We start from the raw sequence: 21,479 nt of genomic DNA, 5'->3' as shown, positions 1-21,479 counted from the left end.
AATACGTACCAAGTGCCCATTCTGTGCCTAGCAATATTATAGCCATTGGGGAAGAGCAGTGAACAAAACAGATGGACAACACTGACCTGTGTGGTGTTAGTATCCAAAGAAACTGCTGAATTCCTATGCAATTTTAGCTATCCATGCCACAGACCTCTCTGCTGAGAGAGGAACGGAAGCAGGTGGGAGGTGGAGAGAGAGGAGGGAGGGAGAGTGGGAGGGGGAAAGGGAAGGAATGGGAGAAAGCAAAGAGGGTGGGGAGAGGGAGAGATCCAGTGAAATAATAGAGCTACTAAGATCTGTGCTCATGTTTTTCCCTTTTCACCTCGTTAAGAGCTACTTGTCCTTTAGATTACGGATCAAATATTTCTTCAAGGCAACTTTCCTTTTTACTCCCAGTTTATTTATTTATTTTTTTAAATAATAAATTTGTTTTTTATTGGTGTTCAATTTGCCAACATACAGAATAACACCCAGTGCTCACCCAGTCAAGTGCACCCCTCAGTGCCCGCCACCCAGTCACCCCTACCCTCCGCCCTCCTCCCCTTCCACCACCCCTAGTTCGTTTCCCAGAGTTAGGAGTCTTCCATGTTCTGTCTCCCTTTCTGATATTTCCTACCCATTTCTTCTCCCTTCCCCTCTATTCCCTTTCACTATTATTTATATTCCCCAAATGAATGAAACCATATAATGATTGTCCTTCTCCGACTGACTTACTTCATTCAGCATAATACCCTCCAGTTCCATCCACGTCGAAGCAAATGGTGGGTATTTAAAGGCTGAGTAATACTCCCAGTTTAGATCATGCTCTCCTATGGCATTCTATTTTTTTTTCCCTTTCAAGGATATAACAGGTTAGAATCAGATATCTATCTAACTCTTGCCTGCCTTCTCCATTAAATGTAAGCTCCACAGGGGCGTGGGCTGTGTTTGCCCATCATTACACCTCCTGAGTACAGAGGAGACACCAATAACTATCTGTTCAGTGAATATGTACACAGAGGAACAATGACCTGTAAAATATGATTAAATGAATACTAAACACATAAGCTGCTCAGAATAAATATAGAAGTTGGTAGTTAATGAGCAGTAGACAACATTCACAAACTCTAAAACCTACCACATTACAAGCTTTGGAGTCAGACTTCCTGGATGTAAAACCTAGCTCTGCCACTTATTGGGTCTGTTTCCCCATTTGTAAAAACAGGGCTGATGAGGATACCTGCCTCCTGGGTTGTGGGGAGAAGTAAATGAGTTGACACATGTGAAGTGTTTGGGACAATGCCCGCATATAGTAACTACTTAAAAAATATTAGCAAGTATCCTCTATGTCTACAGCTCAACTCATTAATACCCCCTTCAAATCGGCTGCTTCTCTGAATTTGCCTGTTAAGGATTTCACCGTCCTCCCCATCGCTCCCACACCATGTCTAACAATTCTTCCTCCCTGGCCATCATAGTTAATCCATTGTAAGAACACTGGTGAACATCTCTGTGATGTTCCTTGCATCTAGCTCCTCCCTGCAATCCCTCTGGCCTAGGTCTTCAGTAACGCTACCTACACTGTTTCAATAGCTCTTGGCTTGTCCATCTGCTTCCCATCTCTGTTGTAATCCATGCCAGGTCCTTCCAGATCTACTAACTAGACAACATTAAACAAAATAGCACATGTAAAGCCCTTGGCACAGTGCCTGGCACAGGGTATTTGAAAATTATTAACTTCCTGGAATTCTAATTACCAATAGCTTTCATTGTTCCTTTCTGTTCAGACGTCGTCACTACCTCAGCAGCATCAACATCACCCGGCAGCTTGGTAGTAATGCAGAATTTCAGGCCCTGCCCTGGATCTGCCTCATCATAAGTGCAATTTAACAAGATGCTTCGTGGGTTGATGCACATGAAAGCTAGGGAAGCTCTGCTCTAGCCAGTCCTGGTCCCCACGAGATGCCTGAGCCAGTCTGCACCTACCAGTCACCCAGTCTCTGTACACCTAACTCCCCGATGCCGCTTGTTCCAGAATCAAATCATTTCTACTACAAAGTTTTTCTTATGTTGAGCTGAATTTTACAGTTCCCAGTTCTGTCTCTTGGGCACATACAAGAAACAGATTCTCTTTCTCACGGCAAGTAGCGGAGATGAGGACAGGGTGAGGGTAGCTGTCAGGAGATCCAATAAGGAAAAGCAATTCTTTCTCTTTTTGAGCAGGTCTCAGGGCACAGGCCAACACGAGGACAACAGTAATACAGTTCCAGCCAAAGAGGAAAGCTAACACCAACCAACAGACAGGACCTTCCTGCTCTGCTCTGGGCTCCATTTCTTTCTTGGGGAAGTCATCTCACTGCTACCTCTTATTGCACATGGAACATCCTTTATTGCTGGACAGTCCCCAGGGACACTGAGCTGGTCGGCACTCTGAGCCGAGGCTGTAATATGCTTTCCAGTCTGTCTGTCTTTGGTTTATTAGAGTATGTGTCTGTCTCCCCAAGGAGACCACAAACTCTTTGAGGATAAGGGATTGTGTGCCTGGCACATAGCAGATGCTCAATAAATATTATTGAATTAATCTGAATTGAAATACGGTAGTCCTCAGGAATTCAGACTATTTTCTAATAACAAAGTGGTAGGCTAAAAATAATTAATTTTCCTAATTTGGGAGACTTCCCGAAATTTATAACCCATTCATTTAACCAATATTTGCCATGTGCCAAACGCTTTTAAATGCCAAAGTAATTATAAAGATGAATAAGACTCTCCCTGGCCTTAAAGAAACCCACAGTCTAGTTAGAAAAGAAGAGACACAAATAAATTACTTAATATAATGTGTATGTGGAATTGTAGGGACACAGGAAATTGTTATGGATTCTCAGGAGAATAGTTAGCTCTTCCTGAGGTAAGAAAATAACATTTAGGATAATCATAATGAAGATTTGTCTAATATCTTTTTCTCTTCAAAGTACACATTAGCTCATTTAATCTTTATAGGAAATTTACAAGTAGACATAATTATCTCTGTGAAAAATGAGAAAACTGAGATTCAGAGAGTGTAAGAAAAAAAAAAAAAGAGAGAGATTGCATAAGGAATTAGACCAAGACTACATAGGCAGGCAGTAGCAGAGTGAAGATCTCCAATCTCCAAATCCCAAGATAATCTCTACTTTAAAAAAAAAAATGATACTGTCCTTAGTTTTCTTCTGCAATGTAGCTGATGGCTATATATGATATAAAAAAGGGGTAACCAGGTAACCATTTAGAATGAGCAGGGCAGCTCTGGGAAGACAGGTGGTAGAGGGCATGGCAGGACCAACCACCTGCCTGGTTCTTCTATGTCATTGTTCATTGCTTTCTGCCCATTGGTCCATCCTTCCTTCCTGCTCCTCAACCTTAGAATTCATGTTCCAATAAGATCAGGAAAAAAGACTACAGGGATAAGAGAAAGGAGTCATTTTCTCACTTGACAGAAGACCTGAGAGGGAAAAGAAAGCCATGGAGAACATTCTTTTAGTGTAGCAATGCCAAATGGCATTTGGGCACTCAAGATTCCTTCCACCATCTGGTCTAAAACGTCCTTCCTGATCTTATTTCCCTTTTCACTATATGGGAGAGGTATTTTACTCTGAGGCTAGAGCATAAAAGCAGGCCATAAGATAAATATCGCATTGAATCAATCTTTTCCCTGGAAATGCTTTAAATTTCCTCAAAGTGCAGCTCTAACCACTGGAAACAGAGAGCCCAAGCTCAGGACCCACTGTGGATTCAGGTCTTCTCTCTCATGCTCACTCCAGGATAGACACACTTGGAGTATTTAGCCTGCACTCTTTTGGTTCTTCTTTCTATCGAGATTATATGTGTGATTTAACACATGTGCAATGCAATGCCACTGCACTTGCTTTTCCCTACAGGTGCTGAAGCCCTTGTGATGCTATTTCCTTGATCTGGAATGTCCTGCCTCTGTATCTTCCCATGGCTACATGCTACCTCCTTGGGAAGCCATTCATGACCAGCACCTCCACCTTTCTCTGAAAAAAACAAGTGAGCAGTAATCCAGACATCCCCTGCACCGAATCTATTGCTTTTAAGGACTTGGACACTAACCACCACACATTGAGTTCATTGTATCATAATCACATATGACTTCCTAGAAGGCCATACCCTTTCTGACAGTAGAATTGATGGATGGCTTATCTTTGCATCTTGAGAGACTGACACCAAGCCTGGCCTATACTAGGTCCTCAATATTTATTTAATGAATGGATACTTATAAAACCATAATTCTACACTAACTTTCTGTTTGGGGGTCTTCTTATGTATTAAACATAATTAAGTTACCACACATCACCTCCCTGGTATCCCATCAGAAGCAAAGCATTTCTGTTGCTCCCATGTCAGGGATGGGGCACCGGTGAAAGAAGACAGTTAGGGCAGATAAACTGGGGACTTAAAAACATTTGACAACCACAACTGTGGAGAAGGAGAGTGATCTGAAAGAAACCATTTCCTGCCCCACCTAATCACCTAGTTTTTCACAAGGAGGCCTAGAGAGAAGTAGAAGAAGCAGAAAAAAAGAAGTAGAAAATAAAAGCCTTGTGTATGAAACTTCTAATACTGCCCAGATTCTTAATAATTTTCCTGGAAAAGAGACTGGTTAAACTTCTAACAGCTCATTTCCTTGTCATGAGTTCTTCCCTGTGGGTTTAGGAGCAGACAATTTTGGGATGAGGTTTGTGATGCCACTAGCCCACCTGATCACAGTCTTGCCATCAGTCTGTATAATCAGTGGAGCTTATTCCAAAGTTGGGATTTCATGGGAGCCCATATTCAAATGGAAATTAGTATCTGCAACAAGGCATGCTGCTGTTTTCCAGACGTCACTTTTTATGCCATTTCCTGATGCTTTTGCACATTTCCACCCCCCCTCCCAAGAGCAAATCACAAAGTACTGCAAGGTCCAGAAATGAGAGAAGAGGAGCTTGTTTTTCCTGTGGGTATTAACCCTAGCAAGGACAACAGGCTGGTGGGATGTAGAACTGCCCCATGAAGGATATGGCTTGCTGTGCCCCTGCTCTTGGTGAGTGCAGCTTCATTTTTTCCACATCATGTCCTCCTTGGAGCTTCTCGAGCATCCAAGAATATATTCACCAAACATAATACCTCCTAAAGCTCCCATCCGTGTCTTTATGCCACCAAGTTTGATTCTGGACTCCCTGGGGCTTCCAAGGGGAAGGGACAGGCATGTGCCTACTTTGAGGGGGTCTCTGTCACTAACATTCCAGGAGGGAATGCACGCGGACTGAGTGCCTATTCTGAATCCACTTTGGCTACATCACAAACCTACTTTCCCATAATCCTTACTGCTGCCTCACAGACTAAGTGTTGTGGATCCCCATTTTAAGATGGGGTAACTGCAGTCCAGAGAAATGAGATGCATTGCTGAATAACACACGCTTATTCAATCCAGGACCCTAGACTGCAACCTGGGGGTGCAGGATTCTGCAGTCCATGCTGTTTCTGCTAAGCCCAACTGCCTTCTCTATGAGCAATCCCCACATCAAGGACGGTGGGCTTAGCAACTGTAATGGCAGGACACACAGCAGACTGGAGGCAGAGGTGGGACTCATATCACCTTCTCCTAATCCCTTTTCCATATTCTCTGCACTGAGCTGCCCAATATCTCCAGGTGGGGACTGTCACACTTGTGCATGAACCGTGCCTCTTTACTTCAGGTGCTCCCGTGAGCCATGGGAGAGCCCTCTCAATGGAATTCATACTCTGGGAGGTAGCCTTGTTTTTGCTTTATTAATGGCTCCCGTGGAAATCTCTGGCAGGCCCCATCAAAAGAAGGGAATTTCTTATCTAGGACCAAAGCCCAGGAGGAAGTGGGGTCCCACCTGGAATACTGAAAGAACATGCTAGTGTCTGATTCCTACCATACATTTTCTTTGCCTGCATGGAAACCATTAAATGATGACCCAGGCTAGCCTCTGAAGGTCCTCAGATACATCTCACTTTAGTTAACAGATGTCCCAAGAAGGTACATGTAAGTAATGTCCATTTCTGATGCATGAGAAAAAAGGGCCCACTGGTCTCAAAGGATCTGTTTGGTCCTCTGAGAAGTTCATCACCTGCCTGAAAAACATGTTTTCTGCAGCTAAGAGTGTAGCAAATCTGAACCTAGTCCCAACAGCCTAGCTCATGCTTGGCTCTGATGAAAAGGAAGTGAGCCCTCCTCCCTGGGCAGGTGAGCCCCAGGTGGGATGAGCCTCTCCTGAAGCCTCCATCCGCTGTCACTGGCTCACCAGGTCCCAGTCTGATGAGAAGGATGAGACTGAGCAGGAAACTCTGCAAGTGTGAGGGGGCAAAGGAAGCTGGGGCCTGGGGCCCTGAGGGCAGCCCTGAGGAGATGCCACAGTTTCTCTCAACCGAGTGCCTTTCTCTTTCTCATTCTGCCCTGGGAACCTCTATCTCCCAAAAGATAGAAAGGGAGAGGCATCTAGGTGGAGGAACGCATAATACACTAATTGAATATGTTTTATGCTTCTGGTTCTTAACTTTTAAAAACAGTTGTTGAGTCATTTTTGCTTTTTACAAATATCCATTTTTCTCACTTCTCTGCCAACCAAAGTTGTTAAATCAAGTCCTAAACAAATAAGTAAAGGTATGTTTTATACATGTGCAGTGTTTTGCTTTTACTTTGGGTCACCTGCCAAGGACTAGGGAGCGGGGAGAACTCGCCCCTCTGCCTCATAGGAACAGGCTGCTTAAGGTAAACTTCCTTCAAAAACCTCATGTAAAAATAACCCTGAAGCAGGTGCTCCAATTGGCAACGAGCTTCTGTGGAAATTTAGATTTTTCCTGAAGGTTCATGACAATAAGTTGCAAAAAATATGTTTCTTTGTTTAAACTAGGTTAAACTTAACAGATTTTAGAAAAGTAGCAGTCGTTTTCCTTAATTTCTGGGATGTGTGTGTGTGTCACAGCCAAAGCCAGAATCCACCTTTAACACAGGAGAGGAGAGGGAGGAGGACACAGTCACTTCAGTGACCGGGGTGGTGCTTACCTGTGATCATGCTCAGCGCTGACAGGCATGCTAAGGCTTGGATATCAAGGTTCAGGCTCTGCAAACTTAAGGAAAAGTCTTTAATGGAGTCGAGCCACTCCCCAAATCCACGAAGGCACTGAAGTCGATGCAGGACAAGTCCATTGCAGAACACAAACTTATCTTCAGCAGTGTTTGACCTACAAGACAAAGTCATGGGGGGGAGGGGCAGGGGTGGAAGACAGAGACACATCAAACAGGTGTATTCAATCTGTCCAACATCAGAACACAAAGGTACCTAAACAGCCATTGGGCAGTGTTCAGAACCCGGTGTGGTGTCATGGAACTTGCCCAGATACTCTTTTTTTTAAAAAAGATTTTATTTATTTATTCATGAGAGAAACAGAGAGAGAGGCAGAGACACAGGCAGAGGGAGAAGCAGGCTCCCTGTGGGGGGCCCGATGTGGAACTGGATCCCAGGACCCTGGGATCACGACATGAGCCGAAGGCAGCACTCAACCACAGAACCACCCAGGTGCCCTCTACCCAGATCGTCTTGATGAACAAGACTGTGCTCCTGGGGGATCCCTGGGTATCTCAGTGGTTTAGTACCTGCTTTCTGACCAGGGCGTGATCCTGGAGACCCAGGATCGAGTCCCACATCAGGCTCCCTGCATGGAGCCTGCTTCTCCCTCTGCCTGTGTCTCTGCCTCTCTCTCTCTCTGTGTCTCTCATGAATAAATAAATAAAATCTTAAAAAAAAAAAAAAAAAGACTGTGCTCCTGGGATCAACAACCACCGCCACTTGTCTGTGCTAACTTTCTCAGTGAGCATCAGCTCTGGGGAGCTAGGGATGGAGCACCTGCTCTCTTATTACCAGAATCAGTTACTGTCCCACCAAGGATGGGAGACAGAGGAGAGGCACTCAGGAAGTATGGAAGTGAAACCCCAGGCAGCGCCTCTTTCTGTGGTGAACACGATTCTGTTCTCTTCAGGGCTCCTTGGCCAGGACTTCTCCCTCTTATTCTTAAATGTCAAAAACTGATAAGACCTGAGACTAGACACTACAATTCCATTGTGCAGACTCCAAGAACACCCGGTCCTTGCAACTGCCAGAAGTCAATCACAAAAATAAAAAGTGACCCAAGTAAAAAATAGTCATTTTTTTGTATCCCTCTGTACTTTCAACAGTGGATCTGTGGAGGGCTATTTCTAAAACTGCCTGATAGTTCATATTATGTCCATCATCATCTCGTTTCTCTCTCATGGAAGCTGTCCTGGAACATCTAGACATCACCACTTAGCTGTGGGGCTGAGGGCACTCCTTTCATCTCTCCTTTTCCTTATCTATAAAACAGGAATTCTGATTACTACCTCCTAAGATTGCTGTGGGAATTAAATGAAGGCTCTGAGAGCCCATGCACACTACCTGGGACACAAGAGGAGCTCAACCAGTATTAGGTGTAGCTAGTTCTGAATTCTCTATGGTCCTTCCTTGAATCTTACCTTTCCTTTAATTTTCAAGTCCCTTGCTACATATTTCTCTCTTTCGGCCTACTGCATTAACAAGTTAATATCTCTTTATTTGTACTTCTTGGATGAGTAGCTTTATTCATTCATTCACTTAGCAAGTCTTTCCTTAGAACCAAGTATGTGCCATTCTTGGAGCCAGGCACTGGAGAAAACTTGGTGAAAAGTGTATAGATGGCACCTGCCTGCATGGAGCTTATTCCTTACTTAATCCTTTGCTGCCTGCCTAATAGAGGACAGTCCCATTGCTGCCTTGGATCCTGTGCACAGCAGATTGGCTGTAATTATGCTAATTACTGACTCCTTAGCTGTAATTTCACCCCTGTCTCTCCTACAGATCCTGCCACAGAGGCACACACAGACAGCATGGTTCAGCCTCAGAGTTTAAAACCTGGACCTCAGGCCACTGGCATCAGAATCACTGGAGCATGAGTTAAAAAGGCAGATTTCTGGACTTCTTTCAAGATAGTTCTAAACCAAAATGGCTGGGAATCAGGCACGGGAATCTGCACTTTACACTAGAGCTTCTGGTAACACAGTATGAAAAGCTTAGAGAGAAGCTTAGATCTGAGGTTCCAGCTTTTTGAAAAATCACTGCCTCTTTGTCTTTGGTGTCACCGAGTAGGATAGGTTGAAGCACATCTTTTGATCCAGAAGCTATTCGCTTGGAGTAAACACTGGGGGTTGAGAAGCTGTGGGAACTCTTTAGAGCCCCATCTGGCGTACTAGAACAGTAACTTGTTAAATAGAAACCCATGAGGTAAATGCAATGTTCAAAATAAATACTCGCCTGCCAGGAAATACCTTATGCACCATGAGAGAATCTTCCTAGAATCATAGAATGTTGGAACAGCAATGGGCTTCAGAGATCAACAGATCTAACCTCCTCATTGCACAAAGGAAAGTGAATTTCAGGTGAAGCCAGTGACCTTCTCAGAGTTTCACAGCAAGTTCATGTTGGAACTGACACTAGAACCCACGAGTCCTGGCTTCCAGGCCAGTGCTCTTAGCCACTGCCCATTTTTATTAATGCCTGACCATATTTCCTATTTCATTCCTGAGCAAACTCTTCATGGATGACTCCATTATGAACACAGCAGGTTTCCAACTTCTTCGAAGTAAGGGGAGAACTAAAGAAAAGATAAAATCATAGTAATTACCTGATGGAAAGTCTGAGAACAAACAGCTCCAAAAAGGCTGATTCTATAAGTAATGTCTGATCTTCTTTGGGGAGATCAGTAAATCCGGGAATCTTTTCTGCCCAGCTTCTGGACACATCGATGGAGGCTGTCAGGAGGTTGTAGAACTGTTGCACGTGCTCAGCATCGGTGCCTGCAGCGGCCTGTTCGGTGGGACAGTACTGGAATGCAAACCACAGAGAGCAGCATTATCTTAGTTCAACAGGGATGGCAACATTATTTGCAAATTGGCTCTTGCAAGACTGTCAGTGCCCGAAACTTTTTTTTTTTTTTTTTTTTTTGGCATTTGGTCTCTTCTGATTCTCACGATGTAAACAGCAAATTCTGTTACCTCTTAACAGACAAAAGAAATCTGGCTAAGTCTCTTTAGTGCAGTGGTTTTTAATCTTGATGCAAGATGGAAATCAAGCTTAAAAAGCACTGTGTCTAGCTCATACACACAGAGATTCGAATTTAACTGGTCTGGAGTGGGGACTGGTCACCAAGAATTTCAAAGGCTCCCCAGGTGATTCCAAAGAGCAGCTATTGTTGAGAAGAACCATTACCCCAGAGGTTTGGGTCCAAGCAGGCCGCCAGGGTCTACTGGTTCCACTACAGCACAGCTGTCTCTAAGATGTTAATTAAGCCACAGTTCTCAAAGTGTAGTCCTTGGGCCAGCAGCATCAGCAACACCTGGGAATGTGCCAGGAATGAACATCTTGGGTCCCATCCCAGACCTACCGGAGTGGAATCTCTGAGGGTAGGCCCAAGAAACTGCTTTATCAAGATCTCCAGCTGATTCTCATGCATACTGGAGTCTGGGAACCACAGAATTAATCAACAGGAGAAGAGAATGATTTTTGCTTCCTGCAGGTGGACTTTTGTGAGGTAAAAACAAACCAGGCAGGGGAGGGGAGGGTGTTTCCTTTTTTTTTTTTTTAATTTTGATTTCTTTATGATAGTCACACAGAGAGAGAGAGAGAGAGGCAGAGACACAGGCAGAGGGAGAAGCAGGCTCCATGCACTGGGAGCCCGACATGGGATTCGATCCCGGGTCTCCTCCAGGATCGCGCCCTGGGCCAAAGGCAGGCGCCAAACCACTGCGCCACCCAGGGATCCCGGGAGGGTGTTTCCTTAAGCAGGACCCAGGCAGTCGTGTGCCCTCAGACTCAGGACTTGTGGGTACTTAAATTAATGAAAATTAAATAAAACATAAAGTCCAGTTTCTTAGTCGCACTGGCTGTATTTCAAGGGCTCCAAAGCCACGTGTGATGGGCAACAGTTCCCTCACTGCAGAATATTCTATTGGACGGCTCTGATCTAAAGGATCCCAGGAGAAGAAAGGTACAGGTAGGAATAAAGCCCCTGTTCTACTCTTGGATATTTTGGTAGAGTCAGGGTTTTGCTCGAGTCACTGGGGGAAAAAGTCCTCTTGGTTTCAGCAGAAAGACTGATATAGCAAGATAATAATCAAGGCACAACCAACAACACGGAGATTTGAGATCTGCAGAAATACTCATGTAAATATGTGCATCATTTCCTTTGCCCTAACACAACACAGCCTTGAGTGCGTTTGTGTCCTTTCTCTCAGTTCCCCCGGGGTATGGATTTTAATCCTTATTTTACAGATGAGAAAAAGGAAGCTCAGAGGGACTCAGGAAGGCTAAGGGACTTTCCCAAGGTTCACAACTAACAGTGGTCCAGCCAAAACTTAAACATGGCCCTGTGACTTCCACTCTTGCACTTCCTGGCTGGTAATATGTCTGATGTTCCTAGTTGGTAGCCTGTGGAATAGTTTTTTTTCTAAAACTAAAACTAAAGCATTTTGCTTTGCTCTAATTGGAGGTCTCTGTGTGTGTACTCATTTGGTCCCATGTTTTGTCGGCAGCACAGTGACTAGCGCATAAATGACCCCCAATAAATTGTTGTTGAGTATTGTTTAGTGAAAGAGTAGTCAGGGGAGCGCCTAAATTTGTCACAATGCCCTAATCTGGCTGGAGGAGGGACAGCCAATAAACACCAGGTGCTCACTGAGGAACTACTTAGATACGAGGAAATGAAGCACTTGTCTTAATTGGGTCTCTTTTTTTCTCCCTTTATGCTTTCCCACGAGGCATCATGAAATAACAAAAGACACCATCAGACAAGGAGACCAGCTGCTCTAATCCTAGCCCCTAATTTGTGAAATAATGGAGCTCTGCCTGTAGTTATCTGGGATATATTACTTCACTTTTCTGAACCTCGGTTTTCCCCTCTGTAAAATGGGGATAATACCCTCCTCAAGATTCTGTTGTAAGGATTATATATGATAATATATTTGAAGGGCCCAACATAAGGATATTTAACAAATGATGACAGCGATGGTACTGATAATGATGATGGAATGAACACTGTTCCACCACTTGCATATTTATAAAATGGGGAAAGGGGTTGAATTGGAAGGTTTCTAATTCTCAGCCCTGATTTTCTAGGATCCTGTAACATCAGGTCCAGTTCAGTCCTGGCTCTTCTGTTCTCAATAATTCCACCCAGGGCCTGGATTCAATGAAGTCCTGGATGTTTCTGTGATGTGATGGGACTTCTTGGGAGCAAAGTCCGGGAGAAGCAAGCAGTCCTCCTTCCCACAGATGGTCAAGGATGGTGGCATGATCCTGGTGTCACGATAATTCCCCCCACCTCCTTTTAGCACATACACTACTAACTGAAAGGGAGTGGAGAAAGGGATTTTATTTAACTTTTTTAAAAAAAAAAACTTTCTCTTCTGTGCATCTCTTTCCAAATACTCTCCAAGGATAGGAGGAAAATTAGAGTAGAACCCCCTTTAAAAAGCTGACAGCACTACTTGTGAAACTCCCGAGTGGTACCTGGGGTAGAGAAAAGAATGTTGGACCAGGCTGCAGGTTATGGGGTCCTCCTCCAGGCTCTGGCATGGACTTGCTATGCAGCCCTAGCCAAGTTACTTAACTTTTCTGGAGAAGGAAGTGACTGGCTACCTGATTTTTAAGATTCCTTCTGGCTCTTTGCACTCAGCTGTCTTTCTGTTACTGATTTCTAATTTAATTCCATTGTGGTTTGGCGGCAGACATTGTGTGTTTTCTATTCTTTTAAATTTGTTAAGGTGTGTTTTATGGCCCAGACTATCAACTATCCTGGCGAATGTTCCATATGATGGATTCTTGCACTCAATGATTCTAAATGTTGCTAATCATACCAGGTATGATGTTACTGCCTAGAATTTGACACTGATTCAGCATTATTTTGTCTTAAAATAGGATGGTAAATGGAGATAAAAAGACCAAAGGTTATAAACTTTTTCCTGGGAATGGGACCTAATAGCTCCCTTCTGCACTGACCTCCCTGAAACCATGGCTCACAACTCAATAATCTCTCTGCTTTCAATATTTGCTCAGAACCCTCCAGAGTGCTTAGCTTCCACCCAGCATCCTCTGCAGGCCTCCGTCCCTGCTGGGCTCACATTTCATGCATCCTGCACACAGGGAGGTGCAAACCCTGCCTACCCTGCATGTGCAGTTGTCTCTGATGGAGTCCAGCAAGGAGAAAAGCCAGCAGGCCCAGCATGCCAGACTCCAGCCAGCCCCTCTGGGCTTCACCTGCATTGATTCTGGCCCACGTTCCAAAATTCTGGAGCCAAAATGAATTCAGCGTGAGCCACCAGTAACTCGGGGGTGACTGGTGGGTTAGCCTCCAATGCTAGGGGAAAAGACAAACCAAGTGTCCCCTCTATTGAACATAAGATTTAAAGAAACAAAACAAAACATTTTAGATCCTTTCTCACCTGGTCTGGCACTTTTTATAAAACCATCTGAAATTGCAAGAATCAAATCCCCATTCTCTGCTTCTAGGGTCCCCTATATCACTCTATCTCTGGGATAAGCAGGTTTGTGGTTCACTGGAGAAAATCTGGAAATGTTTATTGATCATTCTAATCAAATTCAGGCCAAATAGAGGAAGACTTTAAATAACGAATCTTTTTTCCTGTTTAGGCTTTTTATTCCAGCCTATGTGAATAAATTGATTCATCCAAAGTCTGGCTTTATGTCTAGTCAAAGACAATACCACATTTACTAACCAGTTAGAAGAGGCTACAGCTAATGCCTGATATAAGTTTCTCTGAGTAATCTAGACTGAGAATCTAGAGCTGAAATTATCAACAGAAGTTACTTAAATGAGGCTCCATTTTGCATATGGCAATACTATGGCTGTGCAGGTCAGACTTCATCAACAACCCAGGCCTCAAATAAGTTGTTTGGGAATTAAGTGAGACCCTCAGTGACTACCAGCCCTACCACATTAGCAATGTGATGTTTTCATAAAAGAATGGAACCTGCTATTTACTCTACCTCACTGCCAGTCCAGGCTGAGTATGTAAAATGTCCTAAGAACATTTTGTCTCCCCTCAGAATGCTAGTTTTCCCTGGGCCTTTCTATTTCTTTATACATTTTAGATGTCATCATGACATGAGCCAAACTATGTATACATATTCCTAAGTTCTTACACTTTAAAACAAATTGGCAACAAATATGTTTTCCTCCCAATTCTCTTCTAACTGCCTCCCCTGCTAAAAAACAAAACCCTCCCCTGCCCCCACTAATGGCATCACTGCATTATACATTTGCTTACTTTCTCTCTCCTTCACACCATGTCAGCTGCCTGAGGGCAGGAGCTGCTCTTCCACAACGTGTCCACTGCTGTAGAACAGCACCTGACGCCCAGCAGCCATTGGATAAATATTTATTAAATGACTTGGTGACTTTTTGAAAATGTATATATATGTCTATCATTCATTCCTTCTCGGCCTCAAAAACAAAGCTGGGAGACGGGAGATTTGAGGTAAAATTGGATTGTTCTTATTAAACTATATTGATGGTTCGCAAATCTTCGTGTGGCAACAAGTCATCCAAGGCATTTGTTAACATGCAGATTCCTGTCTGCCTCCTCCCCCTCTCCTAGTTCGGATTTAATTGGTCTGGGTATGGCCCAGGAATCTGAATTTTTAAGCAAACACCCTGGGTCTTTCTGGGTACCACACTCTGGGAGATGCTGAGCTCTCCCCACAGTGGATTTATGGCAGGTGTAATGGTTAGAGGGTCAGAGAATGAGAAGGCTGGGAGGGATCATGGTGGTGCCTTTAGCCCAGTCTCCCCAGCATTCAGACAGGGAAGCTGCGACCCACTGTGGCCCAGGAACGGACTTGAAGTCACCTAGGGTATTGATGGCAATTTGAGAGGGTCTTCTGAGTAGCTTCAGTCAACCTTTCTCTTTGCCGAGTCTTTAGGCTGTTTACTCTCTAGTCTAACATGTGTTCGCCACGATGTTTCTCAGGCTATCTTGTTAACATATTTAAATGCCATTTGCTGGTGCCTGGTTTTATCCGAGTGGCATCTCCGAGTGGTATTTGGAGTCTGTTACTACACTGAATGACACCAATTACCAAGAAACATCCCCGTTTGCTGAAAAATACTAGAAATGACCAATTAAGGAGGACGTTAAATATATTTTCTCATTAGTAATTGTGCAGGCTCTGAAGCCAAGCCCAGTATCTATATATACTTGTATTGCTAAATTAAAAGCAACTGTGGGACAGAGGATAGCTACATTTCGAGAAGAAACAAATCAAACGTGACATGTTTTGACTGCACTGATATACAATGATCTGAGCTCACTTTTGAAGGAGAGAAGTTTGGCCCAAAGGAGAAGTGAAGGTCCCGGAGCCAGGAACACTTCACAGTGCGAGGAGCTCTCTTTCTGGCCTCTAAAACATGCATGCATTCCCTCTGTGACTTGGAACGCAACTCTTTCCTCCTCCCTCTCTCACAATGAGGAAAACCACTCGTTTAGGACCTTAGAGGCATACAGGCGGGTACAAGAAGGTTAGAACATACCTATCTGGCAAACATCATCTCATTTCTCTATTTACCAGATTCATGGGGGAAACTGGCATTGTCAATAAATTGCCTTGGTCAAATCAACTGTCTGACTCAAATCCAACAGGACAAATTCTTACTTAAAATATAGTAAATTATGGACACACACTGAAATGGTGACATTTGTTACCACTGAAGAGTGGGATTAATCAGCAATAAAGAGGAGACTTTGATTTTTTTCACTCTGTCCTCTTCTAAATGGTTTGCCTTTTAACAAAACCGAATGGGTATATGTATATATATATGTAATAATAATTATTATTATTTTTAAAAGCCTCATAAAGCTTCTATTAGAAAAAACTAGTAACTTTTCATTACAGGGAAGTGGCAGTATGGTGAAATAGAAACTTAATACCTTGAGGGATGAGATTCAGATCTAGTCCTAGCTTTGCTCCTGACCTCAGGCAAGACACTTAACCCCTAGAAGCCTCAATTTACTCCTCTGAAAGTATGGGGGTGGATTAGATGATCTCAAGGTCCCCTCCAGTTCTAACATTTGCATATATATCAGGAGAAGGTATGATGAAAACTGAGTTTTAACGAATGACATTCCTAAAAAAATGACGGAAACCATAAATTATAGCACATAAGTCTGTGGCTTAAGGGAAATTATGTAAGAACATATGTGATGGTGCCTAGCTCAAAGTAGGCACTCAATAAATTCAGTTTGCTTCATTCGTTTTATGGTAATGTTTTTTAGAGAACAAAGCAGGTTCAATCTTGTTAAATAACAAGTTACTTAACACACACACACATATATATGTATACACACACACACACATATATATATATATAAATAAAATATCACATAAATATAAAATCACTTGCATTTAGGAACAATAAGGCAAACCCCAGAATCATAAAATCTTAGAATTGGAAGGAATTCAATATTCAAAATAACTTCTCTGCTTGTGAGAAATCCTGTTATGTGTTCTCCTTAGTTACTTCTTGTGTTGATGAACTCACGCTTCCACAGCAGCTCTTGTAGCTAAGAGAGAGCTCATCCTTATCTTCAGAATGAGCTGGAAGGGCCCCCCTCTTCTTCTCCCTTCAGATCTGCTCTTGGGAGCAACAGTCCTCTTTCCACAGGGTAAAAGAGTGACCTAATCCTGCCAAACCTTCTGCCTTCCTGTTTAGATATTTTCATTTCCTCCAACCATCCCTTACAAGTTTCCAGAAACAGTATGTCCACATCCCCCTTAAACCCCGGTTTGGGAAGGGACTTCACCTTTGAAGTGTGGTCTCACAGGACGGAGCCTGTGAGACCACCACCAACTTGGTTCTGGTCCTATATTTCTACTACCGCAGCCCTAAGGTAGTTCAGCATCCCTTCCTTCCACCACACGTATACTTTGTTGGTTCATATTGACTGTGTATTGAATAAAGTCCCAAGATCTTCTTAACAGGAACTACTGATGGGCCAAGGCTCTCCCATGTTTTGAAATTCTAAATGCTGAGCTGAACATTTATTTTTGTTAACTTTCTTCATGATGGCTTCAGCCCATCCTGTTCCAACCTGTCGAAATCACTCTGAATGTTGATACTGACATCCATCATATTAGCGATCCCTCCCAGATTTCTGTCATCTGCAAATGTGATCAGCATGCCTTCTATGCCTTCATCCAAGTTTTTGATGAAAACTCACTGTATTTTTAAAAAGTCTTTTAATTTAATTGATTTTGGTCCAAGTTTAGATAATTTTGTAAAGCTATCTAAAAGCAGGAGAATCCAAGCTATGAGGCTCAACCTGATTCCAAAACAATGCAATTAAAATAAATGTGCTTTACAAAATTGAGCGGGGGCCCCAAAGGTAGTATGAATGTGACCCGGACTCTGGTATGGTCAATCTGCTATTTTGGACAAAGCTAACAATTAAATTGGATAAATGTTTGTTGATGAGGATGATGACTCTAGTCTAACACACTGAATAGTGCAGAGGCAAGCAAACACACTGGATTGATTTTTCAGTGTGGACACAGTTCCCAGCTGGGACAACTCAAAGTGCTGGCGAAGGTTTGCCACTGAATGACTAATTAGGCCATATAGACCAATAGTTGGATAATTTGGGGCCAAAAAATCACTTTGGGGGCCTTAGTTCTCTGGACTGACCATCGGTAGTGATTTCCAATGCCCCAGACCAACGTCAAACCTTGTGCTATGGGCTCGGCAGAGGCTATGTGGAGCAGCTTCATTAATTCAGACAAATTGCATAAAGGGAGGCAAAGTTTGCTTCAGGAAGGGGACACCCTTATTCCCGAATGCTTTTCCAGTACCCACTATCATTGAAGCCAAAGACACAGTGAAGCACGGTATTTAGAAACACAGACTTTGGGGTCCGGTGCACCTGGCTTCCAATTCTCTCTTTGATAAATATCAGCTATGTAACCTTGGGCAAGTCACTCCTTTAACGTTTCCTGGTTTTCATGGCCTCATCTTCGAAACACATGATAACATTTACCTTAATGGCATTGCTACATGGCCTCTGACATAGGTAGTGTTCATACTTCTCAGTACCTTCAATAAATGGTAAAGTGAGAAAGGCTGGTCAAGGGCATAACATACAGGGCACTGGGTCAAAACTTTGACAAGTTATCACCTTACTGAATCTTCTTCACAAACCACCCCAGGAAGTAGATATTATTGTTATTACTCCACAACACAGATGAGGAAACTGAGGTGTTGCAAGGTTTCATCAGTTGCTCAAGGTCACCTATCTACTAAATGATGGTGTTTGGATTTTCATCTAAGCTGGTGTGGTTCCAAAGCCTAAGCCCTTAACCACTGCATTATTTCATTAGACTATTATTTGAGACTTGACTTTAGTTAAGAGATGCTACTTGTAATCAGAGTAAGAGTCCTCAACCTTTGGTGCTAAGGGTCTACCATGCTTCTCATTTGAAGTTTTGTGATTAGGTGTGGAGAGGAGGCTTCACAGCCTATAATGAGGGTACAGAGGGAAGGAGGATCCCAGTGGGTATATTAATCATCCCTTCTGTCAGAAGTCTGAAATACTGATTAGGCCTGGGTAGGGCAATCTGGTAGTAGCTGCCAAGCCAGATCAACCAACCGGAGATCCCTGGACTGGTCTCTCTCTCTCATCGGTGTGCACACTATATTTCTAAGTTTTCTTATATCAGAGAGGGGGTGACTAGCCTCACAGTTCATGGTTCTTTATCTTTTTTAAAAAAGATTATTTATTTATTTATTTATTCATGAGACAGAGAGAGAGAGAGAGAGAGAGAGAGAGAGAGAGAGGCAGAGACACAGGCAGAGAGAGAAGCAGGCTCCATGCAGGGAGCCTGACATGGGACTAGATCCTGGGGCTCCCAGGATCACGCCCTGGGCTGAAGGCAGACACTCAACCCCTGAGCCATCCAGGCATCCCTCATGGTTCTTTAAATGATGAAATGAGACAACAGACAACAATGTCTAGCATGCAGAAATAGCTCAGTAATTGTAATCCTTTTCCTTTCTTTCTCTCTCTGGTAAGACCCTGTCTTACTAGAATTTTGCTTTTCTAAGTCTTTTTCAAAACTGCCTTCCAGTACTGTTTATACATTTGCTCAGAAAATCCCTTCTTATGGTTTTCCTGTGTGGGGACTTTTCAGAGTTCAGACTGATGATATTTTAGTTTATCTCACAATAAATAAAAATATTGATATGCTTTGTTTCATTTAAATAACAATACTCACTTATGCTTTTCAAAACAATCATTCCTGTGTGACTGATGTTCCAAACATCCCTCCGGGGTTAAATATTATAATCATCTCCACTGTAGGGACGAGAAAGCCAAGAGTGGGAGCCAGGTGACACAGGCAGGAAGCAGCACAGGCAGCATTCCATCCTGGTCCCCCTGACACCTCCCAATGTCAAGGCCAGAGCTCCCTCCTCTCCATCAGTGGTCGAGTCCCTCTGAATAAGCAGCAGGTCAATCAGTGCTGATACAACTGGATAAACTGCTGAAGGATAACTTGAGGCTCACCCAGATGGTTTGATCACAATATGAAAAAAACGGTAGTTACTACCTCTAAACCACGAAAGAAATCTACACACTATAATTCACCTGTGCACATTTTCATTGGCACAACCACCAGGAGTCCTGCAACAATGGTATGACAGGTGCAGCACTGTCAGGATAATTTGTTAAGGCATTTAGAGATCCAATAAGGCAAAAATGATTTGGTGCAATGGATGCACCGGGATTGCTAAATGAAGTGAGAAATATAGAGAAGGTATGAAAACTGTTTAGTACAGTGAAAGGCGCAAAGTCATTCAATCAACTCTTGTTCCTAATATCATGAACAGAGACCTCATCGTTTGAAAACAGGACATCATAAAACTTACTCTGGAGTAATCAAGATCTCTGGGTGTTGAGTCTGTTAAAGCTCGGACAAGGGCGTTCATCATACAGATCGGAGGAGAAGGTGGAGAGGGCTGAGAAGGTTCCTGCTGTAATGGGCTCTTTGGTTTGGAAGGCAGCCGACCTCTCCTCCCTTTCAGACTATCTGTACGGACAACTGATGCCAAAAGAAAAAAAGAAAAAAATGTCTCCAAAGATATTCATGAAGAGCCATAAATCACAAAAAGCAATCAAAACACATTACAGTTGAGCAATCATTAACAAGACCAACCATTTAAAAGTGGCAGTAAGTTTGGAATTATATCCACACAATGATTTAATGAGAGTTGAAACAAGCAGCATGAAAGTCACCCGTACTTACATCTAGTAATGAATTAGCCCTAAAAGTCTCCTTCTTAAATAGAACAGAGATGTATGTACACAAGCTCTCTATTGATTTTGAGAAATTAGAATAAGTAGTCCTCAGCTATTTTTAAGTGGTAATATACACCATAAAAGTAAAATCTTGGAAAGTAGGAAAATTCACCACCCCAACGTCAATATTAACATTTTTCTCAGTGATATCTGAAAATATATATATAAGCAAGCTGAATAAAAAGCATTATATCCATACCTTCTTTAACCATGCCAACACTGAGACACTTCTGAAATCGACAATACTGACAACGGTTTCGACGTCTCTTGTCTACAGGGCAGTTTTTATTTGCCAGGCAAACATATTTTGCATTTTTCTGAACCGTTCTCTGAGAAAACACAATACAGAGATAGTCAACTAATAGTTTCTGGAAAGAGGTAGGACCTGACAAGATGTATTTTAATTACAATGTGAAAAGCGACAGTGCAATTCGTATAATTAGATAAATTTAATTTCCTAACACGCTAGCCTGCAGGAAAAACAATTTTATTAGTGTTAGCTGCTGACAATGAAAATCATCTCGGATTGTTCTGAAGCAAGTCTCAGGAGACACCCAAGTCTGAATGATAAAATCATATCTGAAATTACCAGGTCAACATATCATACCTTGGAGGATTAGATTATCTCCACTTTTAATATCCCTTTGGGAACAATTTTCTACTTGTTCCACTCCCCTGATTATTGCTGACCTTATTAAAATAAAATCAAAATTATCTGGGATGTACTTTGTTGGCTATCACTATTATAAGTCAAATATCACAGTAACTGGCTTTGTTCCCCAATAGAGATGAAATCATAAAAAGCAAAATCAGGACTTGACTAGTTAAAGCATATAGGAAATGCCTTTATGCAAAAAAAAAATCACTATCCTTAATCTGCCTATATCATTTATTTTATCTTTAAGATATTAAGATAAAATGTATTAAGAGAATATTTTCTTAAGAGAATACATATGGTCAACTGGTTATTTCTGAGTTTTGAAAGCAACATCTTAAAATTGGTTACTAAAAGCTGCTA

General features: G+C 42.7%; 1 protein-coding gene across 4 annotated transcripts in view; it reads right to left on the bottom strand.

The window, feature by feature from the left end:
• Positions 1-21,479, bottom strand: part of NR4A3 (nuclear receptor subfamily 4 group A member 3) — a 40,318-nt gene that overhangs the window by 8,263 nt on the left and 10,576 nt on the right. For all 4 annotated transcript variants that reach the window (XM_077912679.1, XM_077912676.1, XM_077912677.1 and 1 more), the window contains 4 exons: positions 20,661-20,790; positions 20,032-20,204; positions 9,724-9,923; positions 7,055-7,233 (listed from right to left, as the gene is read on the bottom strand). In XM_077912679.1, coding sequence (XP_077768805.1) covers positions 7,055-7,233; positions 9,724-9,923; positions 20,032-20,204; positions 20,661-20,790 — 682 coding nt within the window. The remainder of the gene's footprint in view (positions 1-7,054; positions 7,234-9,723; positions 9,924-20,031; positions 20,205-20,660; positions 20,791-21,479) is intronic.

Source organism: Canis aureus, chromosome 10 (genome assembly GCF_053574225.1).
Source record: "Canis aureus isolate CA01 chromosome 10, VMU_Caureus_v.1.0, whole genome shotgun sequence".
Classification (NCBI taxonomy): Eukaryota; Metazoa; Chordata; class Mammalia; order Carnivora; family Canidae; genus Canis; species Canis aureus.
The sequence above is the reverse complement of the archived record's forward strand: the minus strand, read 5'-3'. Positions and strand labels throughout refer to the sequence as shown.